Below are 20,695 nucleotides of genomic sequence, written 5' to 3' on the forward strand. Positions count from 1 at the left end.
AATATGATTAATAAATACCAGATTTTGAAATGGCCTAGCACCTTCAATTTTTGAAGATATCGAATTGTGGTTTCCGGTTTCTTTCACAACTTTTTTGTACTCTTTAAAACGGTGTACATGAAAATGGGGGTCAACTGCGAACCCTCACTTTTGGTCACGCGTCAGCCGCGTACGCGGGCAGGAATCTAAAATCAAGTCACATATTCTGAAACTAGAGGTGATGGGCAACAAATTTCGCCTCTACCGTTTTTCTGCTCAGATCAACCGTTTAACCATGAAATGCATTTGAGCCGTCTTAAAATGAACATCCTGTACTATAATATCAATATCAGAGTGGTCAAGTTACTCCAACAATATTTCCTTATCTATGGACTTCCGTCTTCAGAGTGGCGATCTCGTAGTCACTGTCTAGCAGAGTTCTTTTGGGCAGTGTCCCGGAAGAAAGATTTTTTTTTTTTTTAAGTTCCGGTGGCTACACACTTACACACATACACATCTTTTTTTGTAAAAATCGTATTAGGGGGGGAGGGGACTCAGGAAAGAACAAAATGGTTATTTCCGGTTGGGTAAGAAAACGTAATAAATCTGATGAGCAAACGACTTCCTCCTAACATACTTCCGGTAATCAAATTTACCACCTACGTAATATTATTAAGAATATAATTTTGCAAATAAAATCCTAAATTTTGAAGGAAATTGGTGGAACGGAAGTGGCCTTTAACTGAAAGAATTCTTTAACAACATTAACTCAAGTAGAGCTAGTAAGCTTTCAGATCACGCGTTTTCCTAGTGCCGCTAATAATTGAAACAGTGAAAAGCGAGTTTCCGGGAGAGAGAAAAAAAAAAAACTTTCCCAAATAACCATATTTTTACCTTCCACAGACACACACACACAAACTCACATACAAAAACAAGCACTTAGCGAAGATTATATAGCACTTTAGTTCACATTCGTTTTAAGTAGAGCGCGCTGCACATTTCTTTCAGCTGTTACTTTCCGCCATTGCTTCCAAAAAAAAATACCATTATAACCTTACTCTAATTCTATACTCTTCGGGTACAAGGCAGGTTATCGTTTCTAGTCCATTACTATATTGAAAGTTTTAGAAGGTTTTCTACATTATTTATCAGTTTGGTTTTGAGGTTATTGTTTTTTGGCAAAAAAAAATGTAATTGACATATCGATATGACGATCAATTTAAGAAGAGGTGTTTCACAGCATTATTGCGTCGCTTACAGTATCGATAAACGATATTATCGATATTATTATTATAACAGTATCGATAATCATGAAATTATATTCCCCAATTTCAGTGGCAAAATTACAAACACATGTAACACACAGCAAAACCACAATTTCGGGACCAAAGGAACCTCAAAATCTTTCCGATCACTCAGAATCGAATATCTACTCGATAATCACAGTGCGATTATTATTATTTTATTTTTGATAGTGCAAAAAAAAAAAATTATTTGTTGTTCATTATTTTTGGTGACTGATTCACAGTTTCAATAGGATGAAAAAATAACTGCCAGTTTCAGTCGTGATACATTTATTCTGGCCGAGCTTTCTGGACTAGGGACTAGGTCACATCTTCAGGGCTAGTTTACAAAGTAATATTTTTACATTACAGGATTGGTGTGTCTTCTGTCTTGTCTGTTCCACTGACTTTCCACACAACCTAACACATATCACACACAGACCGATCACACTCAGTCCATGAGAACAGACAAGGCAGAAGAAACACCAACCCTCTAATGATGTAAAAATATTACTTTGTAAACTAGGTAAATAATTTTTGTAAATTTCGTTATATTGTACATATTCATTTTAGTAGAATCATTGTTAACAATCTGTAAAATATGTTCCACTGCCCTGAAGATGTGACCTAGTCCCTAGTCCAGAAAGCTCCGGCCTGAAATGGCAATTATTTTTTGATTCTATTGAAAAAAAAAAAATTTCATCGATAATATCCATTTTTGCGGTCCCTTGAGGCAGAAAAAAGTGATATTTATTTTTAACTTACTGCATGTATGTGTAAGCAGCAATAACACGGACTATTTCAGAAATTTCTAATTTTAATATTTCAATTTCTTACCACCATAGTGTCCCGGAAATAAGCTTTTAGACTAAATCAGCCACCGGAAGTGTTGTTGTTTTTCTTTCGACAGCTTTAACATTTTTTTTAAAAAAAATTTTATGCTCATTTCACCCACGTAGATCTGCAAAAAAATTTCCCACGGAAAACCAGAGTTTGGGGGGGGCAGGGGGCCTTCTAAGTTTCAGTAAAAGTGAAATATGTATGGCCTCAATTTTTCTGTGTAATATTTGTGACGATCACGAAACCTTATCTGTGTCACACAAACACGCTAACCGGAAATCAATGTGTGTGAGTAAAGGTGAAATTCGGAAGAGCGGAAGTGCCTGAACTTTATTGAATAATCTTTTTATTTATTTATTTTTTTTTTTTTTTTTTTCAGAGATTTTGTCGCCTGAAATAATTTTAAGAAAAATGTTATTAACATAAATTGAGGCCAAGAGTCATGTGAATATTTCAATGCAGAGGAAATTTTTCCCCCCCAAAATTAAAAAAAAACGGGAACCTAGTGTAGTTGAATGAGGATGATGATAGGACTCCTGAGGAAACACTAGCGAAAGTTGGGTATAAGATTTTGGTAAAGAAACGGATGCAAGAAGAAGTACACTAAAGAAGGCAAATATCCTGCAAATATCTAGGTATCCAGTAGAGCTTCAGGAAGAAAAGACAAAAAGTCAAAAATATGGTTATATAAATTTATTTAGCAGATAAGGTACCTTGATTACCTATGTGTTTAATTCTTTATTGGATAAATATTTTTTGATTGCAGTAAATTATGTTTCTTTATAAAAAATACATATTTATATATTTTTCCTTTCACTGCAATTGCAATGCATCTGCTGGGAAATTGCATTTGGTTTTCACGACCTCCAGTAAGTTATTCGTAAATTTTTGCTTCATTCCGCTAAAACATTCAATTCCTTTTGCTATAATATCCATCAACGATTGGTTTATCTCTTTAACGATTTGCGCAAAATCGCCTTTGTTGTCGAATAAGTTGTTTATAAAGTCTTTTATAGCCAATGTTGCACAATGCCACTGTAATTTTAATAGAATGCAAATTATTTATTATTTAAATGAAGTGAATCAATACAGTTTTTTTTTTTTAATTTAATTTTGTTATTTTAAGGCGCGTCAACAGCTGAGGTTATTGGCGCCAGCCTATGGGCAGTGCTCTCTCTCTCTCTCTACAGAAAACACTGTCCATCACCAGACAGTAAACTGTAAGAAGCTCCTAGGAAGAGAAAAAAAAAAACTTAATGGCTACCTGCCCTGGATTCGAACCTGTGATCTCCGCGATGGAATCCCAGTATTCGCTAACTACTCAACTTTCCCTATGTTAAAGAAAATTTTGCCAACAGTGCAGATTTTCAATTCCAAGTTTTCACTACTACTGATAAATGACGCTATCTCCGGTTACATAAGACCATTAAACGACTGAATTGGAGCCCTAGCATTAGATCGAAAAGAATGGAAACTTACAGAGGAGTATGGTATCAAAACTAATCGACCAACAAGTCTAACGTACAGTACTTTGCTGTGATCTAAATGGGGATCTATAGATTAGAGGTGGGGGTTCCATTATGCATTCCAATCTTCACCGAATCCAATCCTTACAATCCAGCAATCCTTTTGGAAAGATCACCAATGCTTCCCACTATATAATCCACAAAATCCTACACAATGATCAATCCATTCCCTTCGCGCTAAAAATTTAATGATAAAATTTAGCACCATTCAGGGTCTTCTTGACATTCTACTATCTATCTATCTTTGGCGTAACAGTCCTAAAGGACCCGGGCCACAGTCCACAAGCTTCTGCCAAACACCTTTGTATTTGGCCTTCATTCTCAACCGCTCTAACACCCATTGAGGTGAGATCATCTCGGAGATCGTCCATCCAATGCAAGCGAGATCTTTCTCTCCGGCAAGCTCCACCGGTTCTTGATATTCTACACCCAAAGAGCATTGGCAAACGGACAAACTTTTCGACTCCAATCATACCAACTTAATATGATTTAGAAAGAGATTTTATTAGTTTTGTAAAAAAAAAAGTTCCTAACCTGCAATTTATGCAACGAAATTGAAAATCTGCACGAATACATTACTTTCTCTTTAAAACAGGGGTTCCCAACCTGGGGGTGCGAGGAAAGTCCAGGTAAATAATAGGATATTATTATTAATCAAATATTTCTCATTCTTATATTATTATCTTGCACATATTTCAAGGAAATTACTATTTTTAGAAAAGTATACTTTCTGTGTTATATACTCCATGTGTTTGATTGTTTTTGTTGGTTATATTTATCCTTTAGCAAAATATAAATTTCAGGTGGTGTAAGCTTCGCGTGGAATTTCTTTAGGGGTACAGGGCGCAAAAAAAAAGGTTGAAACTTTAGAATAAGAGAAAATGAGAAAACAAAAATGTTTTCTCTTCTATTTCTAAAAAAACTCTCAACCACACATCGTGCTTCAAGGCCAAGCTTGAAAGTTTCGAAACAGAAAACAAAAAATTAGCTACGATAAATAAATTGAGAAACGTTTACTTTGCAGAACTTCGTGAAGCCTTCTAAGATTATAAATACTTACCTTTTCTATGAAAGTTCCCTCACAAGCTGAAATATTCTGTATACCGTTGCAAAATAATAGTTCAACAGAGCCAAATCCTGAAACTAATGTATGAATATATTCAGTAAAATCCATCACAGCTTTGGAAAGATCCATACACTCACTCCATCTGGAACTAAAAAAAGAAAAATGGTTAATATGAGAAATTTATAGTAAACTATGTTAGGCGGTTATAGGCTAGACCCGCAATGCTAAGATGTATTGCGGTACTAGTCTAGGCCTTGGATTTTATTTAATGGTTAATATGAAAAATTTATAGTAAAGTATGTTAGGCGGCTATAGACTAGACCCGCAAAGCTAAGATGTATTGCGGTACTAGTCTAGGCCTTGGATTTTTAGTGAATGGTTAATATGAGAAATTTATAGTAAACTATGTTAGGCGGTTATAGGCTAGACCCGCAATGCTAAGATGGATTGCGGTACTAGTCTAGGCCTTGGATTTTATTTAATGGTTAATATGAAAAATTTATAGTAAAGTATGTTAGGCGGCTATAGACTAGACCCGCAAAGCTAAGATGTATTGCGGTACTAGTCTAGGCCTTGGATTTTTAGTGAATGGTTAATATGAGAAATTTATAGTAAAGTATGTTAGGCGGCTATAGACTAGACCCGCAAAGCTAAGATGTATTGCGGTACTAGTCTAGGCCTTGGATTTTTAGTGAATGGTTAATATGAGAAATTTATAGTAAACTATGTTAGGCGGTTATAGGCTAGACCCGCAAAGCTAAGATGTATTGCGGTACTAGTCTAGGCCTTGGATTTTTAGTGAATGGTTAATATGAGAAATTTATAGTAAACTATGTTAGGCGGTTATAGGCTAGACCCGCAAAGCTAAGATGTATTGCGGTACTAGTCTAGGCCTTGGATTTTATTTAATGGTTAATATGAAAAATTTATAGTAAAGTATGTTAGGCGGCTATAGACTAGACCCGCTAAGCTAAGATGTATTGCGGTAGTCTAGGCCTTGGATTTTATTTAATGGTAAATATGAGAAATTTATAGTAAAGTATGTTAGGCGGTTAGAGGCTAGACCCGCAAAGCTAAGATGTATTGCGGTACTAGTCTGGGCCATGGATTTTTAGTGAATGGTTAATATGAGAAATTTATAGTAAACTATGTTAGGCGGTTATAGGCTAGACCCGCAAAGCTAAGATGTATTGCGGTACTAGTCTAGGCCTTGGATTTTATTTAATGGTAAATATGAGAAATTTATAGTAAAGTATGTTAGGCGGTTATAGGCTAGACCCGCAAAGCTAAGATGTATTGCGGTACTAGTCTAGGCCTTGGATTTTTAGTGAATGGTTAATATGAGAAATTTATAGTAAAGTATGTTAGACGGTTATAGGCTAGACCCGCAAAGCTAAGATGTATTGCGGTACTAGTCTAGGCCTTGGATTTTATTTAATGGTTAATATGAGAAATTTATAGTAAAGTATGTTAGGCGGTTATAGGCTAGACCCGCAAAGTTGAGATGTATTGCGGTACTAGTATAGGCCTTGGATTTTATTTAATGGCTAATAATAGAAATTTGTAGTAAAATATGTTTGCCAGTCGCCTCCGTCAACGACACCTAATTGGTAGTTGGACGCTGAAAAAATAGGCTTAACTTCACTTTATTATTTTTTTTGTAGATTTATATGTTTTGTAACCACCAAATAATGATTTTAAGTGAAATTGTAGTAGTCGCTTGAGAGGATATCATTTCAGTAAAGTCACATTTCTAGTCAGTTGATTTTCCTCGAATTTGTAGATTTCCCATTTATATTTGATTGCTATTACAAAAAATATAGCTAGCAATAAACAGTTATTGGGCACTTCAGAGGAAAACAAGGCTAATTGGTGGACACAGCGTATCCATCTCAGCTGAAGCTATTACCACTTCTGAGATAACTGCATTTCTTTTTGAGATAATCTAAAAGAAACTATCTCATCCTTTTACCTATAGTGTTGTATTTTCTTTGATGTACCCCCCCCCCCAAAAATCAAATCTCGCAACACCCTAATTATGGGCGTTCCACGATTTTATTCTTTGTTGGTTCACTCAGTAACTGTATTATCATTTGGGATTTAAGTTCTTTAACGATTCTTCGAAACTGGGAATGATAATTAAGTAAAAATGATCCTTCGTCTAAGGTAACCTGGTTCAGGGATTCGAAATCGTTCTGAAAACCGCTTCCTCATCAGATGTGACCTTCCCTGAAACAGTCAAGGACCCCTCTAATAACCAAGATTGATTAGAAATTTCCCGGGTTGCTATTTTTTTACTAAATAATTAATTTTAATCAGTATATTACTAGAAAAAAAAAAATGAAAACACCCTAACCCTTCATAGAGTTCCAAATTCAGATTATCCAACGCAGCATGTACATCCGGCGAACAAATCGTCGGATTATCACTAACAAACTTTTTCACTTTCAGTATATTTTGGACAGCATGTTCTTGTGTTTGTAATTTCATAGTTTTAAATCTTTGTTCTAATTGATATTTCCCAGTTTCCGCTAGATTTTGTAGATTTTCATTTTCATTTTTGGTATTTTCCGCTAATTCTTCAATATAATTTATAGCTTTCTCTATGATCTCAGCCTGAAATGAAGATTTAGGGTTAGTAATAGTTGGAAAAGAAAAAAATATTAAAATCTAGTATGCACACTCACATGACTTCCTCTCGCCATTTTACGTAAATTTGTGTGTAAAAAGTAGTTGACTACGATATTAAATGTATTCACTTTAAAGAAATCCACTTCCGGTAGCCAATTTTTATTTTTTTCAAATTTAGTCTTTTGATTACGTATTTATTCCATATTAGAATTTAATATTGTCTCATGTTTACAGTATCACTAACCGGTTTCAGAATTACGCCCATCATCAGAGGTAGATTAATTAAAGCAAAGTTGAAATCACTATTAATCTACCACTGATAATGGATGTACGCCGGAAAAACGGCCAAGATATAAAATCAAAGATATTACCTAGCAGTCCGGAACTTACCGGAACTTTCAATAATATAAATACATATACAGGGTGTTCATTTTAAGACGGTTCAAATGCATTTCGCAAGCCAGGTTAGCCAGGAGGTTATCAACTGCTCTCTGTATCTGAGGAGGCACCTTTGAAGGCACGTACGTGCTTCACAAGTTGAGTAAAGTGCATTATTTGATTAATTAAGGAATAAGTTTGATCCTTTACATGAAAGATACTGAACACTTAAATATGTGGCAGGTTTCCAATTTTTTTTCGGTAATTAAACGCAACTCTCCCAAAATTACCAAATAATTATTAAACCTTCTTGTTTGTAACAGATGTAAAATTAATTTTTAGTCATTTTGTGTATGCTTGAGAACATCTAAAGCTCTTAACATTTGATTTTTCTTAGAAAAATCACTCGAAAAACGACTTATTTCCCGATATTAAGAAAAATACTAGCTTTACTGCCTTGGCAATATTTTTAATAGAAAGGGGATGATAAAATACATAAAAATGACCTATCGCGTGCTCTTCTTTCTCTTTGATAACAAGTTACAAAATTGAAATATGATTAATAAATACCGGATTTTGAAATGGCCTATCACCTTTAATTTTGAAGATATCGAATTGAGGTTTCCGGTTTCTTTAATAACTTTTTATACACTTTAAAACGGTGTAAATGAAAATGGGGGTCAACTGGGAACCCTCACTTTTGGTCGGGCGTCAGCCGCGTATGCAGGCAGGAATCTAAAATCAAGTCACATATTCTGAAACTAGAGGTGACGGGCAACAAATTTTTCTTTTACCATTTTTTTGCTCAGATTCACCGTTTAAGCATGAAATTCATTTGAGCCGTCTTAAAATGAACATCCTGTATAAGACTAGAAATGGCACGCTAGGGGGGAAGCCCAACCATTCGTCTGCGTCTAATCAAATTTTTATGTTGCCACGAAAGTTTGTGGAATTATGCGAAATAAGCATAAGAAAGTTTCCAGGAAATCTTAGTAGCGAGAAGATTTAAAAAAAACAAACTGGAAAATCGATTCTTTGCAGTGGTACTTCCGGTAGGCTGTTTTTTTTTTTCACCGGAAGTGGTGGCACCACTGCGAAATAATAAAATTAGTGTGTAAGCTACTAATGTATTATTGTTAAAGATGGATTTTTTTCCCTGGAACCGTTACTTTGCTTCAACTCAAAAACTAGATTTATCTTCATTGGGCTGATGGTGCGTTCAGAGAGAGCGGAACTTGAAGGTATATGAATCCATTTAAGCGGTTTCTCAGCATCTTTACAGGTGCTGATTAGGATGAAGGCAAGATTTACGATACATCATCAAGTTTTTTTTTTTTTTTATTAAGAGTGTATTAATGAACCTTAAATCTTGAAGACTGAAACGTTATCACTATGGTAACCTGTGATAAATAGAGGTGGACTGTTGGCTGTATTTATGTGTGTGTGTAGATGGTTAATGGAGGTAAGACATCCGCCTGGATACCAGGGCACTAATCAATTGGTAACAACTACATCTAAAGGAAGATACTCCTTCGAAGGAGGTCGACCTAGAAGGAGTTTGTAGAGGAGTTAGTATGGTATAAAGCACCGACAGGACAGAGGAGGGCCTGCGATAATGTGGCAGGGTATTTGGCTAATTACTGTCTGAACAAGGAACTGGGAGTTCTTCCCTCCACTTCCCGAACTAGCAGGCTCTCAGTTAGCTCCTCGTCTTGCAGCCATTATGTTGTATGTATAACTAACCAAAGGCACCCAAAGTAGGGAGGGGGTATGGAGGAGTGAGACAGAGAGAGAGAGAGAGAGGTTGCCCCATAAACTTAGATCCTAGCCAACGTAATGCGGTTAGCTAGGGTTAGCTAGTTATGATTTGTACCCCCAAGGCTCGCTCAGTTTAACCCTAAACCTCACAGGGCTTTACTCCTTCGATAACAAAAGGAACCCACTCCATCGAAAAGGGGCAGCGGCAGGCCACACAGACCATTCTGTGGGTTCACTTACCCCGTCTTCCTTCTTTGGCTTGGTCTCTGGTGACCTTACCTACCAATCTTCCGCCGGAAACAACAAGGATACATCCTTTATGTTAATATCTGCTAATAAGTCATTATAATTAAATTTAAACATTTTCTCTACAATTATTTATTTACTTTACAAATTAATGGACTTAGAAGGCTATTTTTTTTACATGTTCAGAAGTGTAAGGTGCTTAAAATAGCTAAACCATAGAAATGTCGGTGTTCAAAATGGTCAAAACCACAGAAATGTCTGTGTTCAAAATGATCAAAACCATAGAAATGTCAGTGTTTAAAATGGTTAAACCACAGAAGTATCATTGTTTAAAATGTCAAAACCATAGAAATGTCAGTGATCAAAATGGTTAAACCATAGAAATGTCAGTGTTTAAAATGGTTAAACACAGAAGTATCAGTGTTCAAAATGGTCAAAACCATAGAAATGTCAGCGTTTAAAATGGTTAAACACAGAAGTATCAGTGTTCAAATGGTTAAACCATAGAAATGTCAGCGTTCAAAATGGTTAAACCACAGAAGTATCATTGTTTAAAATGTTAAACCATAGAAATGTCAGCTTTCAAAATGGTCAAAACCATAGAAATGTCAGCGTTCAAAATAGTTATACCATAGAAATGCCAGTGTTCAAAATGGTTAAACCATAGAAATGTTCGCGTTCAAAATGGTTATACCATAGAAATGCCAGTGTTCAAAATGGTTAAACCATAGAAATGTCAATGGATGAAAAAATAAATGGCAGTTTTCAGTCGAGATACAGTTATTCTGTCGAGGTTTAAATGGTATAAACCTAGGGACTAGGTCCTCTTCAGGGCTGTGGAACATATTTACAGATTGTTAACAATGATTCTATTAAAATGAATATGTATAATGTAACGAAATTTACAAAAATTATTTACCTAGTTTACAAAGTAACATTTTGCATTAAAGGGTTGGTGGTGTCTTCTGTCTTGGTCTGTTCATGGACTGGAGTGTAATCGATCTATGTGTAATATGTGTTAGGTTGTGTGGAAAGTCAGTGTTGCCAATTGTCAAGTATTTTGTGTAGTAAGTTAGGGGCGTATATGTTGTTTAAATTGTTCGTGTCTGTTTTGAAATTTAGACTGTTCTCTGTCTTAGATATGTATATCATTTCTATCCATAGAAATATCAGTGATCAAAATGGACAAAACCATGGAAATGTCAGTGTTCAAAATGGTCAAAACCATGGAAATGTCAGTGATCAAAATGGTCAAAACCATGGAAATGTCAGTGTTTAAAATGGTCAAAACTATAGAAATGTCAGTGTTCAAAATGGTTAAACCATAGAAATGTCAGTGTTCAAAATGGTCAAAACCATAGAAATGTCAGCGTTTAAAATGGTTAAACTCAGAAGTATCAGTGTTCTAATGGTTAAACCACAGAAATGTCAGTGTTCAAAATGGTCAAAACCATAGAAATGTCAGCGTTTAAAATGGTCAAAACTATAGAAATGTCAATGTTCAAAATGGTTAAACCATAGAAATGTCAGTGATCAAAATGGTCAAAACCATGGAAATGTCAGTGTTCAAAATGGTCAAAACCATAGAAATGTCAGCGTTTAAAATGGTTAAACACAGAAGTATCAGTGTTCAAATGGTTAAACCACAGAAATGTCAGTGTTCAAAATGGTCAAAACCATATTGTAATACATGAAAGAATCGTGTTTTGAACTCGCATACGATATTCTCTTATCCAGAAATTACTTGAATATAATTAGTTAAAAAAAAATATATATATATATATATTAGGTAATACCACAAAATTTATTCTTTGAATGGAAAAAAGTATGGCGCTTCTGCTCACCCGATTTACGGCAATTTAAAGAACAAAAAGATTAAGATTATCTTTTAAAAAAAATAGAAAAAATAGACTAAGCAAAGTGGCACATTTTAGTTGGGTGATTTCCCCCTCTCCACACCAAAAAAAAAGTCAAATTTCAAACAATCCCATGGCGGTACAGATTTGAAATATCAAATTTATATTTTTCTGAATATTTCTATTTTTTTTTTTTTTTTTAATAATGAGGCCCCCCCTGTAATAATACTTCCGGTAAAATCGCCAAAATCGAAAATCTAGTCGAACGAATAACAAATTACGCAAGCAATAACAACCACATCAATAAAAACAGTATAAAAAAGAAAAAATAAACAATACCTTACAGCAAACTGCTACAGACAATATAAAAATCAAACAAATTAATTTTGCTGCCATGTTTTAAACTGTTATAAAAATACAAAATACTGTTACTTTTAAAAGTGATGATTTAATAATAAATGGGTGTAACTTTTGTTCCTATTTTATTATCGCAAGTGGATTTTTATACCTTTTATCCATTACTGATAATGAAAATCAGGCACTCATAAATCTTATACAAATATCTTTTTTCAACATTGAAAAAAGCATTACGTAGCACATTTAAAAAAAAAAAAAAAATGAATATACAAAATGAAATTAAGGTTAATTTAACCAGTGACTGCAACAAGTGGTTGTGATTTAGATAAAAACCGCAGACTGTATTGTTATTGTGACGGTGATCGAGAGGGGGGCAGAGACTTGTGTCACACATTCACAGATCGATTCTTAAAAGTATTATCAAAGGTGTTCGAACATCACTTCCGATGAATCTATTTAGCGACACCGGAAATGTGAATCTCCTAGAATGGCTTTCTTTTGTATTGAAACATTTATACTGAATTTTTTGAGAAGACACACTTCTTTGATAAATGACAGTCAGACTTGAGGGTTTTACGCAAGATTTTTTTTTTTTTTTTTGGGAGGGGGCCCACGAAATATATTAATTTCTCTCTTTTTTTCGTCCCCGAAATGCAGGAAACATGTACGTCATTAATACGGTGTATGATTCTGGTTTGATTTATTAAAGAAGGCTAGGAAAGTTGATAGAATTATCCGCCGGAAATGGCGTTGTATACAGGGTGACCAGAGTTATATGCTCCACCCACTTTTTTTTTTTTGAAACGGCGGGAAATTTCAAAAAAATAAAAAACACGTATTTAATCATTTTTAGTCTAGTTTATTTTCAGTGATTGGCCCATTTTTTTTTAAATCCCTGTATCTCGAGATACAGCATCCAACTTTTGTGTTTAAATGGAAGGTTATACTTTTTGTTGCATATTTTTATAGTATTTGAGCTCCTAAAAAATACAAAAAAAAAATTTTTAAATCTGTTAGACATCAACGGATAGGCAAGCCAAAACTCTGGACTCCCACGCTCTGTTTGTAGCAGCACTTATGGTGGCGAAGTCAAGATCTAGGCAGGCTAGAAGTATTCGACGTTTCAGAACATCGACTGAAGCCACAGGATTAAGGTTACTGTACACTTTATTTTTTTAGGTATCCCCACAAAAAATAGTCCATTTGGGTTAAGTACGGAGATCGAGGTTGGCCATTGGATGGGATAATGAGTCCCTAAGCACTTTTCATGGAAATTTCTGTCCAGGTAACCTCGAACAACTCTCGCATTATGCGCCGGGCAACCATCTTGTTGAAAATAAATATCTAGCCCGTCGGCTAGAGGAACATCTTCAAGCAGAACTGTCAAAATGTCTCTTAAAAAAAGTTAGATACCTTACACCAGTTAAGTTCTCTCTTTAGAAGTATGGGCCGGTTGGTTGATTTCCTAAAACTCCACACCAAACGTTTGTAGAAAAAACAACCTGAACGTCGAATAACTCTAGCCTGCCTAGATCTTGACTTCGCCTACCATAAGTGCTGCTACGCACAGCCCGTGGGAGTCCCAGAGTTTTGGCTTGCCTATCCGTTGATTGTGCCCAGTTTGAACAGATTCTTTAAGAAAAATAACGTAATTTTGACAATAAACTGAAACTGAAATTTGTTTTTCATATTGTAATTTACAATAACTTTTGAAAAACCTAACCGATTTCAAAAAATTTTTTTTGTTGTTTTTAGGAGCTCAAATACTATAAAAATATGCAAAAAAAAAATATATAACGTTCCATTAGAACAAAAAAAATTTGGATGCTGTATCTCGAGATACAGGAGTCTAAAAAAATGGGTCAATCACTGAAAATAAACTAGACTAAAAATGATTAAATACGTGTTTTTTATTTTTTTGAAATTTCCCGCCGTTTCAAAAAAAAAAAAAGTGGGTGGAGCATATAACTCTGGTCACCCTGTATATCAGAAAGGGTTAAAGACTGAACACTTAATTGAAAAGACAACCGGTAGAAGGAATGCTGTTCGGGAATGTTGCTAATTAAAGAGGAAACTTAATTCGAAACAACGTACACAGCTAGCGAATACCTATTGTTCCTTCCGCTCGTTCCACAAACAAGGGAATTTTGTTCTCAACCAGAAATGCTATTGTTATTCTAATTAATTGCTCACATTCCACTGGTATCTCTTCCCGAAGAGGGGGTAAATGTGAGACTAAAATCTACAGAAGACCCAACCCAAAGCTCTCTAGCCGCAACCATACGGTGTTACCAACTTGACACAAAGCGAAGCAGAAGCGGAGAGAAAAAAGAGAAGGAAGGAAGTGGGAAATAATACAATAACAGTAGAAAAAAATATCAGCTACAATCTTAAACGAGATATAGAATGTTTCAAGATTCGCTGTTTCGAAAAAACTCTCGACATTCCCACCAAAGTATATTGCATATTTCTTAATATACAATATACAATTCAATGAGATTTCATTAAACTAAAAACTAATCTTATCTCTACAATTGAGTAAAATTTCATCGTTACCAATTCAATAATAAAGGTGATACAGAATGTTAAAGTTTAGCGGATTCGAAAAGTACTCAAACTTCAAACCTCAATATCTCTGGAAATACTGCTTACTATTCTTTGAAATTACGTTAAACTGAGCACTAATCTTACCTCTACAATTGGGTAGAATATCTACGTTTTCACTACAATAATAAAGGTGATTTAGAACGTTAAAGTTTAGCGGATTCGAAAAGTACTCAAACTTCAAACCTCAATATCTCTGGAAATACTACTTACTATTCTTTGAAATTACGTTAAACTGAGCACTAATCTTACCTCTACAATTGGGTAGAATATCTACGTTTTCACTACAATAATAAAGGTGATTTAGAACGTTAAAGTTTAGTGGATTCGAAAAGTACTCAAACTTCAAACCTCAATATCTCTGGAAATACTGCTTACTATTCTTTGAAATTACGTTAAACTGAGCACTAATCTTACCTCTACAATTGGGTAGAATATCAACGTTTTCACTACAATAATAAAGGTGATATAGAATGTTAAAGTTTAGTGGATTCGAAAAGTACTCAAACTTCAAACCTCAATATCCCTGGAAATACTACTTACTATTCTTTGAAATTACGTTAAACTGAGCACTAATCTTACCTCTACAATTGGGTAGAATATCAACGTTTTCACTACAATAATAAAGGTGATATAGAATGTTAAAGTTTAGTGGATTCGAAAAGTACTCAAACTTCAAACCTCAATATCCCTGGAAATACTGCTTACTATTCTTTGAAATTACGTTAAACTGAGCACTAATCTTACCTCTACAATTGGGTAGAATATCAACGTTTTCACTACAATAATAAAGGTGATATAGAATGTTAAAGTTTAGTGGATTCGAAAAGTACTCAAACTTCAAACCTCAATATCCCTGGAAATACTGCTTACTATTCTTTGAAATTACGTTAAACTGAGCACTAATCTTACCTCTACAATTGGGTAGAATATCAACGTTTTCACTACAATAATAAAGGTGATATAGAATGTTAAAGTTTAGCGGATTCGAAAAGTACTCAAACTTCAAAACTCAATATCTCTGGAAATACTGCTTACTATTCTTTGAAATTACGTTAAACTGAGCACTAATCTTACCTCTACAATTGGGTAGAATATCAACGTTTTCACTACAATAATAAAGGAGATACGAGGTGAGGCTATTAAATAACGAGACTATTGCTGTAAAACATTTTATTTTAAATTTATACATATTTAGTTATTATTACCTTCAATATACACTCCTCCCATATCCGTACAACGCTCCTGGCGAATTTACCATTGTTCGAAACAGTGCTGGAAGTCTTTTTATGTGAGCTTCTCTGCATGACGCGTGACGCTTTCTCTTTCACATCTTCAACGGACCGAAAAATCGTGTTCCTTTTAATGCAGATTTGACTTTAGGGAACAGATAAAAGTTATATGGGGTCATGTCAGGCGAATAAGGCGGATGGCCTAAAACTGGGATGTTTTTACTTTGCTAGAAACGTCTTGCGACAGACAATGCAGTGTGAGCCGGTGCCGGTTGTCTTGATGGAGAACCCATGATGACTTGTTCTTCCACAAATCGGGTCCGTTTTTTCTCCTTACTCTTTCACCAGAGTTGAGCAAGCACCTCACCGTTAGTAATGTTGATTAATTATAATCGGATATTTTCATCCGTTTTGGACGTGAAAGGGCAACCTGGGTGGTCATCATCTCCAACGTCTTCTCGGCCTTCTTGGAAACGCTTGAACCACACAAAAACTCGCGCACGTGAAAAAACATTCATCGCCATAAACTTCTTTTAATAAAAGATCAAGTTTCAGTAGCGGTTTTATCAAGTTTTGATGTGAAATTTCACGACAATTCGTTGCTCTACTACATGTGTAGTATCATGTTTTCGGCCAAACGAAACTAAAACACCTCTTACACAAACGGACGGTTCCGGTCAGACCAGATTTATCTACAAACACATGAGACGCTGGCAATCGAAAGAGAAGGCTTGACGCTGCACAGCTGACAGGTCGTTAAGATTTGGCGCATGCATATTTTTTCTGTAGCAGCATCAGTCTCGTTATTTATTAGCCACACCTCGTACAGGAAGTTAAAGTTTCGCGCACTTCAGACCTCAATATCTCTATTGATTGTCTAAATTGATTGTGAAATTGATTCTCTATTGATTTATGGTTTTTTGTTTTTAATTAATTTATTTTATTTTTGTTTGTTGTTTCCGGTGGATATTTCAATTTATAATAATGTATTATCTCAATGCTCTGTTTTCCCGTAATACGTAAAAGTGAAAAATCGAAATAAAAAAAAAAGAAAAAGGAAAATGATTAGGATAGTTTTCCCCCGTCTCTCTCAGGAAAACGCCCAACAACCATCATCAGAGCGTTTCTTTGCTTCCCCGCCCCCATTATAGACTAATGAAAAAACTTTTTGGCCCTCCGCCATTAATTTATGCCCTTTGGGGTGGGCGAGGGGCGGCGGATATTAAAAAATTTTCTAGGCGGGATTTTTTCCTTTCCATCATCATCTGGATATTGCTCGTCAACCAGGGAGGGCCACGCAGATAGGGTCACTATGTCCCTGAGGGCTCGTGTGTGTGTGTCTTCACTTCTCACCGGGAACAAAAAAAAAAGTGTGTGGGGGGCCCTCTTTACAGTGAACAAAAAGGCAAAAAGTAGGTTGTAGTGAGAGGTTGTAAGAGAGATGGTTGTTTTGTTGCAAAAATTGGCAGTTTTGCGTGTTACAACACGTTGTGTTGTACACAACACTTCCCCCACTCTCTACACCTCGACTTCCATTTTGTTTTTTTTTCTCTCTCTCTTTTTAATTTTCTAAAACGGAAGTCCAATGTCAAACGATACTGCTACCCATAATAAAAGAAAGTGAAGGCCACCAAACCACATTTCCCCTGTCTCTATTTTTTTTTTTAATCGACTTTTCTGGAACCCTAAACTGTTACCCGTCTCAAATCATCTCCCTGTAATATCCTTATTAACTGTGGAACAGGGGTGTCTAGTGTTTAATGGAGGGAGTTGCCTGTTCTGCTACAGAGTTGTCCAAGATTGTGTTTCTTCTTTTTTGTTTTTTTTTGTACCATCCCTTCGCCACCAAATAACTACAAGAACATCCCCCCACTCCTGGCGGAGGATCCTCCGCGGATTACACCCTCAATGGGGGGAATACACCGAAGAACACTACAACTCTTCTACCCTTATTAACCAGGAAATTATACTTCTTTCGACCAGCAGTTTCTTGTTATTGCCCTGTCTCTCTCAACAACCTCCTATAAAAAAATACCATGTTATTATTTCGCTCTCTTTTACCAACTTCTTCCATCTTTTCGTTAATTACCAAGAGTAGAAGAAAAAATTTTACAAAAAAGTGGGAGAAGTAGATGAAGTAAAGGAGGTAGTTGTCTAAGGGAAATTAACGAGGTTGCAATATCAGAAGTTTTTTTTTGATAAAAGCTCTGAGTTTGAAAAAAGGAAAAAACTTTTTGAGTGTATACTCACTTGACCTGTAAATTTAAAAAAAATATTTTTTTTTTTGAAATTTGCGACTGTGATATACACGTAATATAATATCTTGAGTGAAGATTGGAGAAGGCACTCAGTGGCGACACTCCATTAACGTGAATAGATGCACTATACTGTTCTTAAGAGGAGAGTAGATCGCGGGGCCACCTTCTCTTCAATCCCCTTTGGAGGATTATCTTGGTAATGTGGAAGAAGATAGGTGTTCAATTAAAAGATTAGGATGAGCTGCTGCTGTAAAGGAATGAAATTTTAAGAAACGAGTTTTAGTAAGATCTGTTGATGAAAGGAATTTTGAGATCATTATGAATGGTGAGGTTAGAAATATAGAATGGAGCATTAAGTAGTTTTCGTAGTATTTTTGATTGTAAAAAGTCTGGATGCGTAAAGAATTGGAACCTTAACCTTAAATACCAAAATATATAAAAGTAAAATTATCACACTTCGTGAAACTATTAATCGTTCTAGAATAATGCATTTATGAAGGGGACAGCATTATCTGAATGGTTAGCGTCCTGGTTTTGTGCGTGGAGATCCTGGGTCTCACTTGCCGTCCCTTAGATTTTCTCTTCCTAAAACCTCCTTACAACTCACTGTCCTCTGTAACAAAAGAAAACTGTCTTGAGACGGCAGTGTACTGAAAAAATAAAAAAAAATAAAAAGAAAAGAAAAATCATTAAAGCAGGGAATTTTTAAAGAGTTGTTTTGGGGGCGAGTGTTGGTCTAGTGGTCAAGAGAATGGCTTTGTGTGTGAGAGATCACCAGTTCGAATCCCGCGTATGACTACTTTTTATTTGTTCAGAAAAAAATTGTTTATAGTAAAGTATGAGTGTACATGGACACCTAATTGGTACTTGGACGTTAAGCCAGAAAAAATAGGCGATTACTTTACTTTATAAAGAGCTCTTTCATTATGTTGTACGGTTCTATTACCAGTATACAATTAAGAAAATTAAAATATCTAGACAGCATTCCTAATTGGAAGAGAATATCAATCGATTAGAAGTGTGACAATAAATAAAAAAAATAGCTTTATCATGTTTTTTTAGTTAGACATATATCTATAAATATATTTTAATGGTGTTCTGAAGGAGCGGTGACGTCACCCTTTAATTATCTACTGTTAAAATTGCGGTAAGAAAGATTGTTATTGTTCGCTCGACAAAACAAATATTTTTCATGAAAAATGAAAAAAAATTCTGCCCGATCATCTAAAAGTGCAGGTGAGTATAAAAAAAAAAGAGATGAAAAACTTCAACAATGGACCCTTTACTTAAAGACAACATCTACTCCCAACTTTTCTTTTTTTCCCCACTCAGGCTTACAGAGAGAGAGAATCACATATTCAGAAGACGAGCGGATATTGTCTGAGACATCCAAAGTTCAGCGCCACTCTCGCCCAGTTAGCCCGTCATTAGAGATTAAACTCGTTGAATGAAAGCTGGGGGAAAAAACGTGGGAAAAGCGAGCGCAAGGCAGAGGGCTCCTGAACCGAGGAGGGCTAGCCCTAATATAGACCTTCGGTATAATCTCTTCGGCTAAATTAATAAAGTTCAATATTAAACAATATTTACAGGGACGGTGCTGCTGCCCTTTGCCGTGCCCTAATGAGAAAAACCTCAGCTTTTCCTCTTCGGCCAACGCGTCCACTCTACCTTAACGTATTTTCTTCTCGTTTTTTTTATAAATTTTCCTTTTAGAGTTTTTAATTTCCCTAAAGATTACGTCCAATTAACCCTCCGAGTATTTCCTTCCCCGCATACCTCATATTCTATATTATTATTACAATTTTCTCTCCCTTAAGTTTTCCCAAGCTATACTGAGGAAATTTCATCATGAGTGTTCTCACCACTCATGCTGTGCTTTCATCTTCATAGCTTTTCTCCACCTCTCGTATAGTTTCTTTCTTAATTTCACTCATAGAGTTCGCGATGTTCTTAGCGTCAGTTTTTCTAAACATTAAATGAAATTAATAATGATTTATTTTTGTATTTTTTTGTTACAAAAAAAAATTAAAGCTCAACTTATAATCATTTATAATTTGAATTTATTACTTTTCTTAATTACTAGAAAGATTAATTTTCTTTGAAAAAATTAATTTCAAAGAAGTGTAAAAAAAAGGCATCTTGCTTCGCTTGTTCTTATTTTACGTAACTTGTTTAAAAAAAAAATGATTTTAGGTAAATTAAGAAAAACATTATTAAACTGAAGAAAAAGTGTTTATAATTCTTAATTATTACCACTAATTTAATGAAAAGTACAGGAAAATTGGCTGAAATTAAATTTTCTTCTTTTCCATAAGAAAAGTGAACATTTGGACATTTGGTTTAAAGTAAAAAAGTAAAGTAAAGTAATCGCCTATTTTTTCAGGTGGGGCATAACGTCCAACTACCAATTAGGTGTCGTGGATGGAGGCGACTAGCAAACTTACTTCACTATAAACTCATATTAACCATTAAATAAAATCCAAGGCCTAGACCCCGGGAATCGAACCTACTAACCAACAATACATCTTAGCTTTGCGGGTCTAGCCTATAACCGCCTAATTTACTTTACTATAAATTTCTCATATTAACCATTAAATAAAATCCAAGGCCTAGACTAGTACCGCAATACATCTTAGCTTTGCGGGTCTAGCCTATAACCGCCTAACATTCTTTACTATAAA

The 20,695-nt window shown here is 35.1% G+C and overlaps 1 protein-coding gene across 1 annotated transcript; it reads right to left on the minus strand.

Annotated features, from left to right (window-relative positions):
* Positions 1–2,780: 2,780 nt before the first annotated feature.
* LOC141460613 (uncharacterized) lies at positions 2,781–12,063 on the minus strand. Its single transcript, XM_074140783.1, has 4 exons — positions 11,903–12,063; positions 7,051–7,310; positions 4,689–4,842; positions 2,781–3,137 (listed from the first exon to the last, which is right to left on the minus strand). The coding sequence occupies exons 1-4, from the start codon at positions 11,957–11,959 to the stop codon at positions 2,916–2,918; spliced, it is 693 nt and encodes a 230-aa protein (XP_073996884.1). The 5' UTR covers positions 11,960–12,063; the 3' UTR covers positions 2,781–2,915.
* Positions 12,064–20,695: the final 8,632 nt, after the last annotated feature.

The sequence above is a fragment of the Rhodnius prolixus genome, unplaced genomic scaffold, assembly GCF_049639745.1.
Source record: "Rhodnius prolixus isolate KJV_2025 unplaced genomic scaffold, Rpr scaffold_6, whole genome shotgun sequence".
Lineage (NCBI taxonomy): Eukaryota > Metazoa > Arthropoda > Insecta > Hemiptera > Reduviidae > Rhodnius > Rhodnius prolixus.

What these genes read in the sequence shown, in the direction of transcription:
- LOC141460613 (XM_074140783.1), bottom strand. Translation starts at nt 11,959, where the DNA reads ATGGCAGCAAAATTAATTTGTTTGATTTTTATATTGTCTGTAGCAGTT. An exon ending in CTGTAGCAGTTTGCTGTAAG is followed by an intron (nt 7,311 to 11,902) that starts GTATTGTTTATT and finishes TCTTCATTTCAG; the next exon opens with GCTGAGATCATAGAGAAAGC. An exon ending in AGGGAACTTTCATAGAAAAG is followed by an intron (nt 3,138 to 4,688) that starts GTAAGTATTTAT and finishes TTAAAATTACAG; the next exon opens with TGGCATTGTGCAACATTGGC.